The sequence below is a fragment of the Delphinapterus leucas genome, chromosome 18, assembly GCF_059928025.1.
Source record: "Delphinapterus leucas isolate spDelLeu-1000000601 "Yukka" chromosome 18, BTC_Dleu_Yukka2, whole genome shotgun sequence".
Taxonomy (NCBI): Eukaryota; Metazoa; Chordata; class Mammalia; order Artiodactyla; family Monodontidae; genus Delphinapterus; species Delphinapterus leucas.
This window is the reverse complement of record NC_143146.1, coordinates 11,600,711-11,616,650: the sequence shown is the minus strand read 5'-3', so window position 1 is coordinate 11,616,650 and position 15,940 is coordinate 11,600,711. Positions and strand designations below refer to the sequence as shown.

General features: G+C 50.7%; 2 protein-coding genes across 3 annotated transcripts in view; both read left to right on the top strand.

The window, feature by feature from the left end:
* The window catches only part of UBAC2 (UBA domain containing 2), a 155,960-nt gene extending 152,089 nt beyond the window's left edge, over window positions 1-3,871 (top strand). Inside the window, exon 9 of the mRNA XM_022576852.3 lies at window positions 2,685-3,871. Coding sequence (XP_022432560.2) covers window positions 2,685-2,792 — 108 coding nt within the window. The 3' untranslated portion in view covers window positions 2,793-3,871. The remainder of the gene's footprint in view (window positions 1-2,684) is intronic.
* A 115-nt stretch (window positions 3,872-3,986) lies between these two features.
* Window positions 3,987-15,940, top strand: part of LOC111176435 (uncharacterized) — a 36,545-nt gene continuing 24,591 nt past the window's right edge. The window contains exons 1-6 of one of the 2 annotated variants that reach the window (XM_089899410.1): window positions 3,987-4,114; window positions 4,539-4,683; window positions 8,336-8,550; window positions 9,918-10,077; window positions 11,883-12,251; window positions 15,429-15,645. In XM_089899410.1, coding sequence (XP_089755536.1) covers window positions 4,552-4,683; window positions 8,336-8,550; window positions 9,918-10,077; window positions 11,883-11,972 — 597 coding nt within the window. In that variant the 5' untranslated portion in view covers window positions 3,987-4,114; window positions 4,539-4,551 and the 3' untranslated portion in view covers window positions 11,973-12,251; window positions 15,429-15,645. Of the gene's footprint in view, window positions 4,684-8,335; window positions 8,551-9,917; window positions 10,078-11,882; window positions 12,252-15,428; window positions 15,646-15,940 lie in introns of both variants that reach the window. The other variant, XM_089899411.1, reaches the window with a different exon arrangement.

Below are 15,940 nucleotides of genomic sequence, written 5' to 3'. Positions count from 1 at the left end.
GCAAAACTCATGTGTCACGTGTGGCAGGAGCCTGAAATAGATTATCGAGGAGATGCTTGTGAGAGGTAAAGAGCCTTGTGGTCTGAAGGCACCAAACTGATCCTATTGACACAGGATGCCACCAAGACATGTGCACTTCTTGCCGCGTTGGGAGAGATGGTAGTGACATTGCAACAGATAATAATATGAAGGTTGAAACTGGTTAAAATTCAAGAAACCTGTTGATGGGCCGCTTGGCTAGAAAGGGGAGGGCTGGTGAGTGCTGGGCCCTGCCTTTGCCCTTGAATGCTTGGCATTTTAACTGGAGTGACTTGAGTTGTAGAGCTTAGCAAGTGCGCTCATCAGATCCGGGGATGGTAGAGTCTGAGGGAGCTAGCACAGGAAACAACAGAATTTAAGCTGACGGTGGTTGTGGTTGGCTAGAAAACGATCAGAGGAAGTTCGACAGAGATGCTCCCAATCCCTGGAAGAACAGATACAAACTTACTCGGAGGCCCAGCTTGAGCGCATTTCACTCAGGGTTTGTAGCAGGCCTGCTAACTCACCACCCCAGGATGCTGTAGCTACACACTCGGGACATGTGTACACGCACACACGTGCATGCACACCCACTGTGCCAAGGGCTGGGATGGCACCGTCTAGCCGCCCTCCGCCCTGGGCAGACCACGCCAGCAGGGCCATACTCTGCAGCAGCACAAATGGACGAGCGCTGGAAGGGGAGGGGCAGGCTGGAAAGTGCTGGATTCTGAGACACAGGGATGAACGAAGGCAGCCAGGGCCCTTACAGTATGGTGGTAAGGAGAAGCTGTCGGCCCTGAGTCACAGCTGGGAGGAGCACAGGACAGCGGTCAGTGGGACCACGAGACCCCTACTCTGGGTTTCTCCTCGGCTGGGAAACGTGGGAAAGGGACACAGGCCGCGAGATCAGTGGGTAAAGACGAGTTAACCAGGCCAAAGGCAAAGGGGAGAGAGCCTCCCAGCAGAGGACACACCGGCCCGGCAGCAAAGGTGGGAGACACGGAGCCACGCAGCCTGGGACGGACCAGGAGCTGCGTGCCTGCAGAGGTGGGGAGGCCACTCGAGCGCCTCGTGCAGAGAAGGGAATGGGGCTGTTTCCTGTGGCTTCAAAAGACAAATTAGGGCCTTTGAAGTCCCACGGGCGGTAACTAGTTAGACTCAGATTCGGCTCCCTTGAGGAAGAGCTTTGCATCCCGGCCAGTGCGTGAAGAAGTGTTCCTGAGACTCCCGAAAGGGCCACTTTTTCCCAGAGCGGGAGATGGAAGCAGGGATCCCTGCCGTTCTGCCCACGCCAGCAGTCAGTCGGTCCATTACCCCCCGGAAGTTGAGCTGGAAGTCGGCGGTCTCCTCCCCCAGGCCGGCCCTTAGGAGGCGTGTGTGGAGGTGGAGAACTGGAATGAGGTTCCTTAGAGGGAGGATCCTTGCTGTGTGGATTTTTTAATACTAGTCTCAACGATCCACTGATCAGGGATCAGAGCGTCAGTTTCAAAAAACACCAGCTAGAACCCCAGCTTCTGAAAAGTGGGCCGAGTCTCCTCCCAGCTGGTTAGCCTCTCCCTAAGGCCCCCTGAGGGACGAGGAGTCTGGGGTCTCAGTCACCCCTGCGGCCACCCGCTTGACCCGCCTGCCCTCGCCCTCCCGCGCACACCCCCCTCAGCTGGGGGGAAGGAGAGGCAGCGGGGCTCTGACCACTGGGGAGCCTCAGGGCATCGCGTTCTACCGGAAGGAAGGTTAGAAGTGGTGACTAAGTCCCCAGCCCCTTGTCAACTCACACCTCCCGGAAATCTCAGCATTTGTAAGAGTATCACTTTTCACTATATATTATTGCAAATGTAGTATATTTCAAAATAAGTAAAAACAAAAAACACCACCACCTGCGGCTAGTCCAGGGTCATAAATGTTTTTATAATACATTTTAAAGTGGGAAAACAGGTTACGAATAAACTGTAGTAACACTGCCTGTTTTGACCTTGGAGACTGCCTGTATGTAAAAGTACAGGAAACCTCTACATTCACAGACTGGGATTTGTGGTCTTAAAGATGGAGGCCTCGACCTCCGTGCCCTCGGTGGCTTTAGCTGCCTCCTCCACCCCGTTCTGCCCGGGCTTCGCCCCCTCTGCGCAGCTGCTGCCCGCAGGCCGGCGGGGACTCCGGGGACGCTGCACCTGCCGTGAGACGCCGGGGGTGGGGTTGGGGGCGGGCTCCCCAAGGCCGTGCTCTGCCTGAGCCAAGCCAGGAACGCGAAGGCGCGTGTACCCTCGGAGCCCGCCAGCCTCAGGACGCCTGCGGCTCTTCCTCGGGAGTCAACTTCGACCCTGAAGGAGTGTGGCTGGTGCAGACCTGCTTCCCAGGCCCCGCGCCACAGCTCGGCCGCCCTCTGCTCATCCTGGCGGTCACTGACCCTCAGAAGCCCCCTTCCTCGTCTCTAAAGTGAGGACTCAGTGAGGAAATGCACATTTATCGGCTGTATGTAGTGAGCACCGTAAAAGGTGAGCCGGTTGTAATTTTATAAGCATCAGATTCCACACTAAAATGAAAACCGGTTGTGTTGTTATTGCTCTTTAATCTGTCCTACGGAACTCACACGAGGAACGTTTTGGGGCTGGTGGGTCAGTGGCAGTGTCGTCAGCCTCATCAGGCTTTTCTGGTTTTGTTTCTGTTTTCAGGTTGCCCGGCTCATGGAGATGGGATTTTCCAGAGGTGACGCTTTGGAAGCCCTGAGAGCTTCAAATAATGACCTTAACGTGGCCACCAACTTCCTGCTGCAGCACTGACGGCCCCAGCGGGCAGCACAGGGGCCGGCGGGCTGCTGAGCACGGCAGTGCCGTCCTGCTACCGGCTCAGCCCCAGGGCCCGGCCTCTGGCTAGATGTCCTCGCTGTCCTCCTGAGCAAAGGGTGGTCCCCGCTGCTCCCTCCCTTAATTCCAAGATCATTACCATTAAATATCCATGATAAGTTTGCCATGAAGGAAGCATGTATTTTCTATCTTTATTTTTTTATGGAGTATTTTCGTTGGTTTGGAGAATTCATCTCCCATTCCTGATGTGTTTAAAATGCATTAAAATTACAGATTTCTGCAAGCAGTTGAACAGCACTCCAGATGGGAAATTACTGCTCTTGTCATATTCTTTTTACTATAATGCATCTTCCTACATTATATCTGATCATACGCGCCGGAAAGGGGACTGGTACTCAGAAAGGACCTGTCAAATTTTCTTTATGGACTTCTTTCATTGCTTTTTTTTTTTTTCCCCTCAAATTTGCTTTCAAACCCGGGTGGCAGTTCAGGGTCCCCACTCCCTAGGGATGAGCAGTTCATATCTGCCACACGCAGAGTTGGCCAGACCCGGCCAATGAAGGAGAGACAGGGAACTGAACCCTCTTCCATCTGTTCCAGCCCGCTCCAGTCTAGGGGATTTTTCCCGACTACTCCCTGCTTCCATTAAAAAATAATAAGGTACCGATTCGAGGTTCTGGAATACTCCAAGAAACTTAACTGGAGTTAATTTTGCTTAGAATATCCACAGTTAGCCACTCAGGCTAGGAGTAAAAATGGGACAAAGAGAAGAGTGGGCTCACTGGAGCAGTACGGGGCTTCCTAGCTGCAGGGCCAGCCCCTCTGGAGGCAGGTTCCGCCTGGCCCTGGGGTGATCGGATATCAGCCTGAGGCAGGGTAGACTGACCCCCACCGTGGGGAGGAGGGGGTGGCCGGAGAGATGAGCCTGAAAAGATCTAAAGCAAGATTTAAGGGAACTTGCAACTATTGTGTTCTGCAAAGCCAGCAGAAGTGTTGCAAACTGATGCAAATTTAGACATGCGTGGTACTTACAATAAAGTTTTTAATGTGTTTTACTTTTTGGTGTTTCTTTATTAGACTTACCTAAATAAAACTTTGTTCTAGTCTGTACTATTCTTTACAATCCAAACAAAAAAAATTTTTTTGTTTTTTATCAGACTGCTCGTCTTTCTTCAGAAGATTTGGGTGCTTTCTTTGAAGTGAGAGGAGTCCTTTGATTCCTTTAAGTAGGACTGGCCCTGTGAGGCCCCATTCTGAAGCTTGTTGGGGCCGTCAGGCTGCTCAGAATGGGGGCTGAGGTGAGTTTCTGGGAGCCTAGCTGGTCCCAAGCACAGGCCCTGACTTGATCCGAGTGTCCCCATCTCAGGTGTAAGGACAGTTGACAGTGATGGGACGTCCTTGACCACGGTCACTGGCAAGGCATGACTAGAGGGCCGAAGAGTGCGGATTTGTGTATGACCTCTGCAGCAAATCTAAACCCACCCTCTGGGCTTCCAGTGCAAAAAAGAGCGACCGTATCCAAAAATACACCATCTCCTGTGTTCCTTCTCACCTCCAGAGAGTGCCTAGTGAAGCAAAATCAAACCGGAGGCAAAATTCTCACTCGAGACTTTTCACTGCTTCTCTCTCAGAGGATGGGGAGCAGAGAGCCCGCTGTTGGGATCACAGGGTGAGGCGCAAAGAGGATTCACCACCCCAAGTTCTTGTTTGTTTTCTTGTCAGGATTCCCTCCTAAATGAGAGAGCCTTGTCCAGCTGAAAGGAGCCTCGGTGACCCTCGACTTCAGTCCTTTACTAGAAATCGAGGTCCGTACAGGTGGTGTGACCATTGGACATGCACCGACGGTGGCAGAGCCAGGACCCCTCAGGTTTGTCCTGGCTTCTTTCAATCTCTTCCAGTTCCCTGCGGCTGCCAAGGTCTCACCTTCCCAGTGGTGACCCATTATTTTAAATCCTTTTCCTGCAGCTTCCAGGCCGTTGTCCCCCTTCGTCTGTCACCACCCTCTAGGGCGTCCCTGACCCCACCCACACCCTTGCACACCCTCCACGTCTGACTTCACTCTCGGACCAGTTGCTGCAGTTCCCACCCCTGACCTGCTCTTGCTTCCTGCACATTTGACACAAGCGGCACCCACCGCCGGAGTGTGAGTTCCTGAGGACACCCACACCTCTTGTCAAGACACCCGGAAGTCTTTCAGGCTGATGGGACCCCTAAAGGACCCCATTTGCGTTCATGCATGGGGACACGTGCCGTAGGGGTGCATCAGCGAGCCACTCGGTCTGGTTTCCTAAGAAAAGATCATTTAGGCTTTTGATTTTGTGCAAAAGTTACCAGATTGGGCCTGATGTGCAAGTGAGCAGATTCCAGATTGTAAAATAAGAAAGAAGAAATTGTCCACAGTGAGCCACCCCTCCCCTTCCCAAATAAAGGAAACCCTGCCTTCGAAGTCCTGATTCATAAACCTAGACTGAGTTCGGATTCAAAAGGTAAACATTTTAGGGAACTTGAGCACCTGTGCTCCAGTCCCTCAGGCCCTGCCCAGGGCTCCTCCTGGAATCGGGTCACCCCTCCCACAGTTAGCATCTGTCCCTCTGGCTGCTCTAGAGCTGGGCTCTGATAGCCTGCTGGGAAATTCCAGCCCCACATGCAACCTGCAGGGGCAGTGGGAGGAGAGAAGGAAAGTTTCATGTGTTCCACCTCCAGACTTTCCCCTGGGGACTGTCCTGGCTGCCTGCCCCCTGCCCCACTACCCCCAGCTCCGACCATGTCAGGGCCACTGTGCGAGGCCAGGATTCCTCCTATGGGGCCAGAATTGTCTTTCCAAACCACTAAATGTCCCCAAAGCCAGGTCCACCCAGCTCTCCCCAACTACCCGGGGTTCCTGGGAAACCGCAGCTGCTCTCCTAACACTGTCAACATTCAAGGTAAGGATGTTGACCCGCCAGACTTCGCTGGAGCCTTGGTGGTGATGCAGTGTCTCCCCGTGAGATTAAATTGGCATTAAGGTCAAGTCTCCTTTTCAAAAGTGGCCCGGTAGACTGGCCTTGATGGCTAAACAGCGGACTGGACTTGATGTCTTTCGGGGTCTTTAACCGGAGGCCCTGGGTTCCTGTGGTGCCGCCTCACAGCCTTTGTAAACCCCTTATTCTGAATTTAGCACTTGAGTTCAGTAGGAAGATTGTGGCTGTCAGGTAATCCCTGTGACGCTTCCCCCTCACTTCCAGGCCAAAGTTAAAGGGGAGGAGTTATCAGAAGGCCACAGGGAACCCAGGGGCGAAGGCCTGTGTTGTGGTGGGAAACGGGGTCCCAACTCCATGCTCCTCGGCCTCTCTGGTCCCCCTGCCCCTGCGGAGATGCACTGGGCCCCCTGGGTGGGCAGTGGGGGACCCGAGCCCAAGTGTCTGACTTTTCCGTCCTACAAGATTTCCATTTCATTTCTTCACAGGGGACCGTGGTCAGTTTTGCTCTTTTGCTATTCTAAGAGCTGTGTGTGCGGAGTTTTTATTGTAAGATTATGCAGTGATGTTCCACAGAAGTACTGTGTTGTGTCTGAACATTGCTCAGCCTAGTACTTTCTGTGCAAATTTTGTAAAACCCTTATTTCGGTAGCCTGTACCTGACCCCAGCCTTTCCTGTGCATCAAGCCGCCAGGGTCAGAGGTCCTTTCAGAACCCCCCAGTGGGCACGGAGGGTCAGGGCTCCCTCCTCAGCAGGCTGGGTCCTGTCCAGTTTAAATCTACACAGACATAAATGTGACACCTAAATCAAGTGTCCATAGATCAACACCTGCTGGTGCCTTAAGGACCTGTTTAAAGGGGCAAAGCTCACTTGTTTTGTTCAAGCAAAACAGTCAGGCGAATAATTGGAAAAGCCAGCCCCTCAGCAGAGTGGACAGAGACAGCCCCGGTGTCAGCAGAACAACAAGTAAAGCCCAACACCCACTCCCAGCCTGTCTTATTTCTGAGTGTTTCTATGAGGGGCCATTTTAAACATCTATGAAATTTCTAAATTCGGAGCTCAAAACCACTCCAAATTTGAGGATACTGTTGCTTTGGGCAGAGGAGGGAAGGAAGTGGATATATGGGAAGAGGGCATGGGGCATACAGGGTGCCTGTTTCACTCTTGTTTTTAATATTTTACATAGATGCTGTACGTAGTATAGGGGTTCAGAATGAGCTATAATGAGGATTATTTTGAGCTAAAGGCAATTGAGATCCTGTGGGTTCAAGGGAAACTACTGCCCTTCTTCCCCTTACTACCTAGAGGAGTTGAAACTGGGGATTTTTCCCAGGAAAGAATTATTACCAGAGATAAATTTCACCAAAGTGGCCCCATCTGTGTGTCAGGACAAACATCTAATTACCCAACATCTGCTCTTCTTCTCGTCCTGTGAGTGACCCTCCCATCCTCAGAAGCCCCGACCCCGTTCCTCAGCTCAGGATGGCGTCTAGACTTCATTTTACCTTTCTGTCTCTGACCCTCTCGTGTATGTGGGCTTCCTGTACATACGAAAAACTAAATTGTATTTTCTCTGTCTAATGTCAATTTAATTCTTAGACCAGCCTGAAGAACCTAGAAGGTTAGAGGAAACCTAACCAACAGTACTCTTCTGTATTACAAAATATTCAACAAAAAGTTGAAACTCTCCAAAGAAATCTCGCATCCCCCCTTAAGAGCTTGCAGACTTCTTCCAGAGGTTCAGACCGAGAGGGCCTAGTGCATCCCCTACATTGGGAGGGCCCCAGGGCCCAGGCTGGCAGAATGTGGCTGCAGCCCCAGGGCATTAGAATGGAGGGGGGGGGAGACAGCATCCTTGGGGAATTTCTCCTACTGCGCCACTCATTTCACAGTGAGGACACTTCCAGCCGAGCTCCTGGTAGAGATTTGGGGAGGGCACAGCATGTCCTCAGGACTTTCCATGGATTCAGACACTTTCCGGGAGATTCCTTACATGGTCCAAACCTTATCCCACCTGTCCAAAGCTGGTGGATATCCTCAGAGTGCCAGACCCAGGCCTCCCCTGGACTGTGATATCTGGTGGGGCTTGTGGCTTGGGTGGGAATTAATCCACTTCGGTCCCATCTATGCTCCCAGCCTAACCATGTTGGGGTCCAGTTGAAACAGGAGGGAAGGGGGCAAGGCACAACCTTTAAAAGAATGACATAGCAATAGGACATGACAAAAACTGGTTAGAACCAAGTAGGTCCAAGATGGCGGAATATTCAACTTCCAGTAACCTTGAGCCTCATTATACGCTCATTGTAATACATTATCTGCTAAATGGCACACCCACCGGCACCCTGACAGTTCTGAGGCTAACCTCTGAGGCCCTTTCCCCAAATAATCATCCCACTCATTAGCCGGTGAAATTACCCAACCCATAAAAACTAACCACGCCATATTTCGGGTCTCTCTCGCCTTCTGAGATGGGCCACACTCTGTCTGTGGAGTGTGTTTCCCTCTAAATAAATCCACTTCTTACCTATCACTTTGTCTCCCACTGAATTCTTTCTGTGAAGCAAGACATCAAGAACCTCAAATTCACCGGGAACACAAAAGCGCCTCAGGTGCAGGACAAAGACCTGCTGGGACTGAGGACTGAGGAAGGGGCTGGGACCCGGGGCCTGGGGCCAGCATCCCACAGAGCAGGATGCCGCGTTCCAGAACCAGCTGCAGCGCTCCAGGGGACCCTCCCAGAACCTGAGCTGAGTGATGCTCCTGGTGAACCTGACAGGTAACCAGTGATTCTATGAATGCCAGTCATTCACCACTGGCTGCCTCATGCACCAAGGGATGAAATAACCGTACTAAACCCCTGTGGGCAAGGGCTTCGCCACCAGCTCTGCCTCAGCTTCGCCCACTTCCCCGGGGGTCCGACGAGTGAGTGAGTGAGGATGCAAAAAATTAACAAAATATAGTCTCCGCCATCTGGGGGAGTGGCCACTCTAAAGCATTCCTGGACCTACTTCTGTGTGTGTGTGTGTGTGTGTGTGTGTGTGTGCGTGTGCGTGTGCGTGTGCGTGCGCGTGCGTGTGCGTGTGTGTGTGTGTGTGTGTAGGCTTCCCCACATCGACAGGAAATTCTCAGATGCCAGCAGGTGTCCAAGAATTCAACTCAATCCTAGCACTATCTCCTGGAGATAGAATCAGATTCCACAGGTGAAGGGCTCGGTCCCACGAGATGCTTCCACTTCAGGTACCAGTCACGAGCCCAGGTTGTTACCTGTACTTCTGACCACCTGGCTATAAATCAGAGTCCCCACAACCTCCTCCTCGGGTTCGGCTAATTTGCAAGCACAGCTCACAGAACTAGGAAAGCTCATTTGCTCACTAGATTACCAATTTGTTTTAAAAGGATATTAAAAGATAGGAATCCACGGCCAGATGAAGAGATGCATAGGGTGAGGTAAGGGGAAAGGGTGCGGAGCTTCTGCGCTCTGTCTGAGCCCCACTCTCCCCAGATCTCTACGTGTTCACCAACCCAGAAGCCTCTGAACCCTGTCGTTGGGGTTTTTATGGAGGCTTCATTACATAAGCACGATTGATTAAATCACTGACAATTGGCCGTTGATTCGACCTCCAGCCCCGTTTCCCTCCCTGCAAGTCAGAGGGTGAGACAGAAAGTTCCAACCCTCTAATCAGATGGTTGGTTCTCCTGGCAATCAGCCCCCATCCTTAGATGCTTCCAAAAATCACCTCATTCTCATAACAAAAGACACCTACATCATTCTCTACACTTAGGATATTCCAAGGGCTTAGGAGCTGTGAGACAGGAAATGTGGATGCAGACCAAATATATATGAGAAATAATTTTGGTCGTCTGAATGACCAAATATATATATTTCTTATGACTGACAATATTGCTCCACTATTTTTAATACAAATGGCACCTGCCAAAAGCCCTCTCATCCTAGGCTGAGAACTGGTAGTTAGTCAGTTAATCTTAAAAAGTTGGGTAAAATGCAGAACATATATACACACACAAACGGGCCCTGATTTACAGTAGTTTGACTTATAATTGTCCGACTTTAAGATCATATGAAACTGATAACGTATTCAGTAGAGACCGTACTTTGGATTCTGAATTTTGATCTTTTCCTAGGTTGGCAATATTCTTTTCAGTCCGATCCTCTTCCATGATGCTGGGAGTGGCAGCCGCAGCTCCCTGTCAGCCTTGTGATCACAAGGGTCAACAACCATTCTGCACCCAGACAGCCATTCTGCTTTGCACCGTCAGTACAGTATTCAGTACATTATATGAGGTACTCAACACTTTTTTTAAAAAGTAGGCTTTGTGTTAGATGATCCTGCCCAGCTGTAGGCTAGTGTAAGTGTTCTGAGAACGTTGAATGTAGGCTGGGCTGAGCTGTGATGTTTGGTAGGTTAGGTGTATTGATGCATTTCGACTTAGGATATTTTCAACTTACAGTGGGTTTATCATAAATCAAGGAGGACCTGTATATACACATACATACATGCATACATACATATATGCTTATGTATTGTGTATATATACACAGAAGCCCATATATTAAATATTTTAAGTTAAAACATGTCAATGTAATTAATTCACCAGTCTTCTGGTGTTGATGTCGCCAAGGCCTTTTTTATTTTTTTTAATCATAGTTGTACTAATTAGAAACTTGTGTCTTTCATAATCCACACCCATATTGCATCATTTATGAGTTCCAGTTTGGATTTTTTAATTAAATTTACCCCAGAACTCAGCAACGCAATCAGACTGTGCGTCATCTTGGATTTTTACATTTCTTCCAACGTCCTATAAATGTTACACTCACGTCTATTTTGACAGCACATTTGGTTTTGTAAGCAATTCACCTTTATCAAACTTTCGGAAGTGTTCAACTGAGTTCTTGTGACAACAACTCTTTCTTTTTGCCTTTATACTTTATTGGTTTATGTAATACTTATTTAATTTTGATAGCAACTGATGTGAAAAGGTTTGGGAACAAACACAGCTGTCTCTTGGGGTGCACAGGGCCCCAGTTGTGGGCACAGAAGAACAGGGGCTGGGGAGAGGCCACCAGCCACAAGCAGGCTGTGAGTGGTGGGCGACCCTCAGACCCACACGACTCCTGAGATGGCTAAGTGCGGTCCGCTAAGAGAATTCCTATCGTAGCATCCATCAAGGATAACGAGAAAGGCATTCATATTAGGAGAACCGCCAAAGAGGTCTCCCAAAGGGCGGCAGTAAGAAAGCTTAGGGGCCTCTGCCCCTGATTCCTTATTCCGCTGCCTAGATGGCCCCCAAAACCTCACTGAGCTGGAACAAGTGAGTAACAGGGAGTCACCAGTTCCAGTGCCACGATTAGGGGACAGGGTTTCTTGCTCAGCATCCCAGGAGCAGCAAGCCTGTCTCCCAGCTCCCAGCTTCCCTGCCCCCCACCGCGAGGTCCTAGGAAGAGCACTGTTTGGGAGGGGGGTTTCCCCCTCTGACCCTTCTTGAGCTCTTGTGGTGAACTAATAATAAAATTGACCCAAGACAGACTAACAGGAGAGAAAGAAACAAATATGAATTCTTAGGCAGGGAGGTCTCATAGAAACAGGACCTAAGAAGTGGCCAAAGGAGGCAGCTTCTATACTTTTTAGACAAAGAAACAAATTTGTGAGGAAATGACAGGACAAAGACACTTTGGCTTTGGTGCTTAATTAGTGAAGAATCTAAACAGAATGTGGGCGTGGGGTAGTCAATGAAATAAGTAACAAGGTTTGCTTATCCAGGCTTTCTGCCCGAACTCTCCCTCTCTGGAGTTTAGGGTGTCCTTCTACTTCCAGGTGCAGGGAGTGGACCTTTCATAGGAGAGATTTATTTCCTGCCTTCAGGGAGACAGAGACAGGGTCAGAGTGTCCCTCTTACATCAGCTCTTTCTTAAGTAACTTTAATTCAAAATAACCAATATGCCATTGGTGCACATTTGGGGGCCCCCTGCCCTGGGCCCCGACAGCATCGACCAGACGTTCCGCGCAGTTGATGCTGAGCGGGGCGTCCCCGGCCTCCCTCTCCCTGGCTCTGCCCCTCCTCTCTCCTCCTCCCCTCTCTTTTCAGGTTTCTCTCCAACACTGTTTGATACCAGCCCCACACCAGCCATTGTTTTCCCAGGTGAGGGCGGACACCAGCCTGAGGCTAAACCTCTGAACTGCATCAAGTCCCCCCACCGAAGTCAAAACGAAAGCTGCCAAAGATACACCAAGACAGGTACCGGGCAAACCCCGCGGACGCACAGGAAACCAGGCTGCGCCTGCTGGGCTTGCCCGTCTCGCCCGCAGAAATCCCGGTGCTCAGAACTGGAAGGACATCAGCCGGCATCTTGATGAACATCCTCCTTTCGCCCTTGAGGCCAGGTTCTGGAGCTGCCAGTGACTCACCGAGGCTGCCCGGGGCCCAGTAGGCCTTTTAGAGAAAGAAAGAAAACCGGTGAGAATAATAACATTCACTGTGTCTTGGCTTTTGTCATTCTTTCAACAGGTGGTAGTAGGTGTGAAGTTTGAAAGAAGAGACCAGGATCCACTTAATTTCCTTAAATCGGGTAGAGAGATGAAGACTACTGTACCGTCTGGCGGGGGCTGCCACGAAGTCCCACAGGCTGGAGGGCTTCAAGAACAGAAGTTAATTTCCTCGCCGTTCTGGAGGCTGGAAGTCAGGTCAAGGTGTCGGCAGGGCTGGTTTCCTCTGAGGTCTCTCTCCTTGGCTTGTAGACGGCCGTCTTCTCTCAGTCTTCACACGGTCGTCCCTCTGTGTGTGTCTGTGTCCTAATCTCCTCTTCTTATAAAGACACCAGTCATCTTGGATTAGGACCTAACGACCTCATTTTAAAGACTCTGCCTTCAAGTACAGGACCTCAGCATATGCATTTGGGGGGGAACCCAATTCATCGATAACAAATCCCTTGGGGATGGAATTAAAGGACACGACACTGGGCTTCCCTGGTGGCGCAGTGGTTGAGAGTCCACCTGCCGATGCAGGGGACACGGGTTCGTGCCCCGGTCCGGAAGATCCCACATGCCGCGGAGCGGCTGGGCCCGTGAGCCGTGGCCTCTGAGCCTGCGCGTCCGGAGCCTGTGCTCCGTGACAGGAGAGGCCACAACAGTGAGAGGCCCGCGTACCACAAAAAAAAAAAAAAAAGGACACGACACTGACAAAATGCCCCTCCTCACCCTACTCCACAGTGATGCAGAAAGGAGGCAGGTAACCTGCCTCATCGCACCTGAATAATAATAAAACCTACCTTTTAAAGCAGACCGTCAACTCCCCCTGGAAATAACATCCACTTCATGCTCCCCAGTCTGACTGAAGTCTGACCCTAGACTTCTCTTCTAGGCTTCAGGCCTTAGATGTCCTGCTTTGTACTGTACACCTCCATACACCCGTCCCAGGGGCACCCAAGCCCACCTTCTCCCTATAGCTTCTCCTGTGTTCCCAACCTTGGGAGTGATACCACCATCAATCCAACTGTCTATCCCCAAACCTGGGAGTCCTCCTAGTCTCCCCAACCTCTCCTCCTGTAGTTCATCAGTCTCCACTGGACACTTAGCACATTGTGTGTCCTTGTCTGGTTACAATTGTATGTGTCACCTTCTGGCCTGTGATCCATGAGTTTTAGGGGCCGTGGCTCCATTATCCCCACTGTATCCTCAGAGCCTAGGCTAATACTTGATAAATGTATGAATTAATGAAGAAGTGAATGTTGAGGAGGAATCCGGCCCCGAGACAGAATTGTAAGTTACAAGAGAAGCGGCGTGTCGCCAGCCTGCCCTTTCTGCAGGGCTCTCTCCCGGCCCCCTGGGCTGCCACCTCCTGTCGGGGGCAGCAGCAGCTAGAGCTGATGAGCGCTCCTGGGACTGGATGTCTGGCAAGGTCCTACCTCTGTCAGTTTCTGGGACTCTACCCTTTATGTGCAGCCGGCCGAAGGGAATACTGTGAGGCGTTAGCATTAAGCACACAGACAGACACGCAGGAGGGCGCCTCTCCGGCTTGGGACGGGCCACCTCCCCTGCCTGCCCCACTGCAGAGCTACTAAGGCAACAGGGTACATGTCCGGGCTTCCTGGAATCAAAGAATGTGAGCACTGGAAGGTGGTGTAGACCTCAAGATTTCAACAATTACAGAGGAAACAGCATCCCTGTCATGAGGGATTCATGTGGCCTGAGGTGTGACCTGACCTTCAGGGTTGGAGTCCCCACGGGGGGGCACAACCTATCCCTGAGCCTGGGCCCACAACCCACACACACGCCAGAGGGACTTTGTCTCTGTGTCTGCCCCGTATGCAGTCACTTGGCGAAGAGAGAAAACTGTAGTGACAGCTGGACCGTGGTTAACTTGTGGTGTGTGGCGATGCCAGGGGAGCAGGGGTTCTCAGTGAAAATGAGATTTCTGGAGAATGCCGAGAGCCCGTAGAGACATTTGGATATCTACCAGCTCAATTTATGAAACTCCGTTCTTCCTCCTTAAAATGTCAAGCAATTAAAATGCTTAGACATCATCACGAGACCCTCCACCCAAGGGGAGAATCTCCCCGACACCTCCTCTGGTTGTCTGTGCCCCGGAATGGGACTCGGGGGTCCTCATTACAGAGCCCATACCTACAGGGCTGCCCTGGGCCCTCCCTACACATTCCTCTGAACTCAGGTCCCACATGCAGAGTGAGGGGACCCTCCGAGGGGGTCACTCTGATGCTTCCATTTTGACATGAGGTTGTCTTGATTGGACCTGAAAAACAAACCATGGCAGTTCAACTTTTTTTGGACCAACTAGTGTTTAAAACAGACCCCTTTTACTCCTTCCTCCAAGTCTCATCTTGGACATGGGGCTCTCATGTGGTATAATAGGGGCTTAGAGCTGGAGAGGGGTCAGGGATGGGATGAGAGTCAGAGAAGAGTGTCTGGAAACAGGGGTGCTCAGAAATGGGTGGGTGTTATAAGTAGGATTTTGTCCCCCAAAATAAGATTAAGTCCTAACCCCCAGAACCTGTGAATATGACCTTAATTGGAAATAGGTGTAATCAAGTTAAGGTGAAGTCTTGGCAGGTGTAATCAAGTTAAGATGAGGTCATAAGGGTTGGCCTAATCCAAAATGACTAGCCATAAAAAGAAACGAAATTGAGTTATTTGTAGTGAGGTGGATGGACCTAGAGTCTGTCATACAGAGTGAAGTAAGTCAGAAAGAGAAAAACAAATACCGTATGCTAACACATATATATGGAGGCTAAACAAAAAATGGTTCTGAAGAACCTAGGGGCAGGACAGGAATAAAGACGCAGACGTAGAGAATGGACTTGAGGACACGGGGAGGGGGAAGGGTAAGCTGGGATGAAGTGAGATAGTGGCATGGACATATATACACTACGAAATGTAAAACAGATAGCTAGTGGGAAGCAGCCGCATAGCACAGGGAGATCAGGTCGGTGCTTTGTGACCACCCAGAGGGGTGGGATAAGGAGGGTGGGAGGGAGACTCAAGAGGGAGGGGATATGGGGATATATGTATACATATATCTGATTCACTTTGTTATACAGCCGAAACTAACACAACATTGTAAAGCAATTATACTTTCTTTCAATAAAGATGTTGAAAAAAAAATGACTGGTGTCCTTAGGAAAAGAAGAAAATGCCTCATGAAGACGGAGGCACGTGGGGAGAGGACCATGTGGAGATGGAGGCGGAGATGGGGCGATGCTTTATAAGCCAAGGAACGCCAACAAATTGCCGGAAGCTGGTGGTGACCTGGAACAGCCTCCCTCACAGCCTCAGGAGGAACCAGCCCTCCCGACACCTTGATTTTGAACTTCTGGCCTCCAGAACTGCAAGAGAAGGTTTTTGTTGTTTTAAGTCACCCGGTTGATGGTACTTTATTACAGCAGCCCCATCAAACTCATACTGTGGGCGAGAGAGATGCTGGCGTCTCCAAGGACCCCTCAGGCCAGGTTTCTCAAGCCTGAGCTGCAGCAGGAGGGCTTGTTAGGACACTGAGCACTGGGCCCCTCCCCCAGGCCAGCCGGTTCAGCAGGTCTGCCGCGTGGCCCAAGAATGTGCATTTCTAACAAGTCTCCAGGTGGTGGTGACACTGCTTTTCCAGGGACCACACTTCAAGAACTCCTGCTCTAGGGG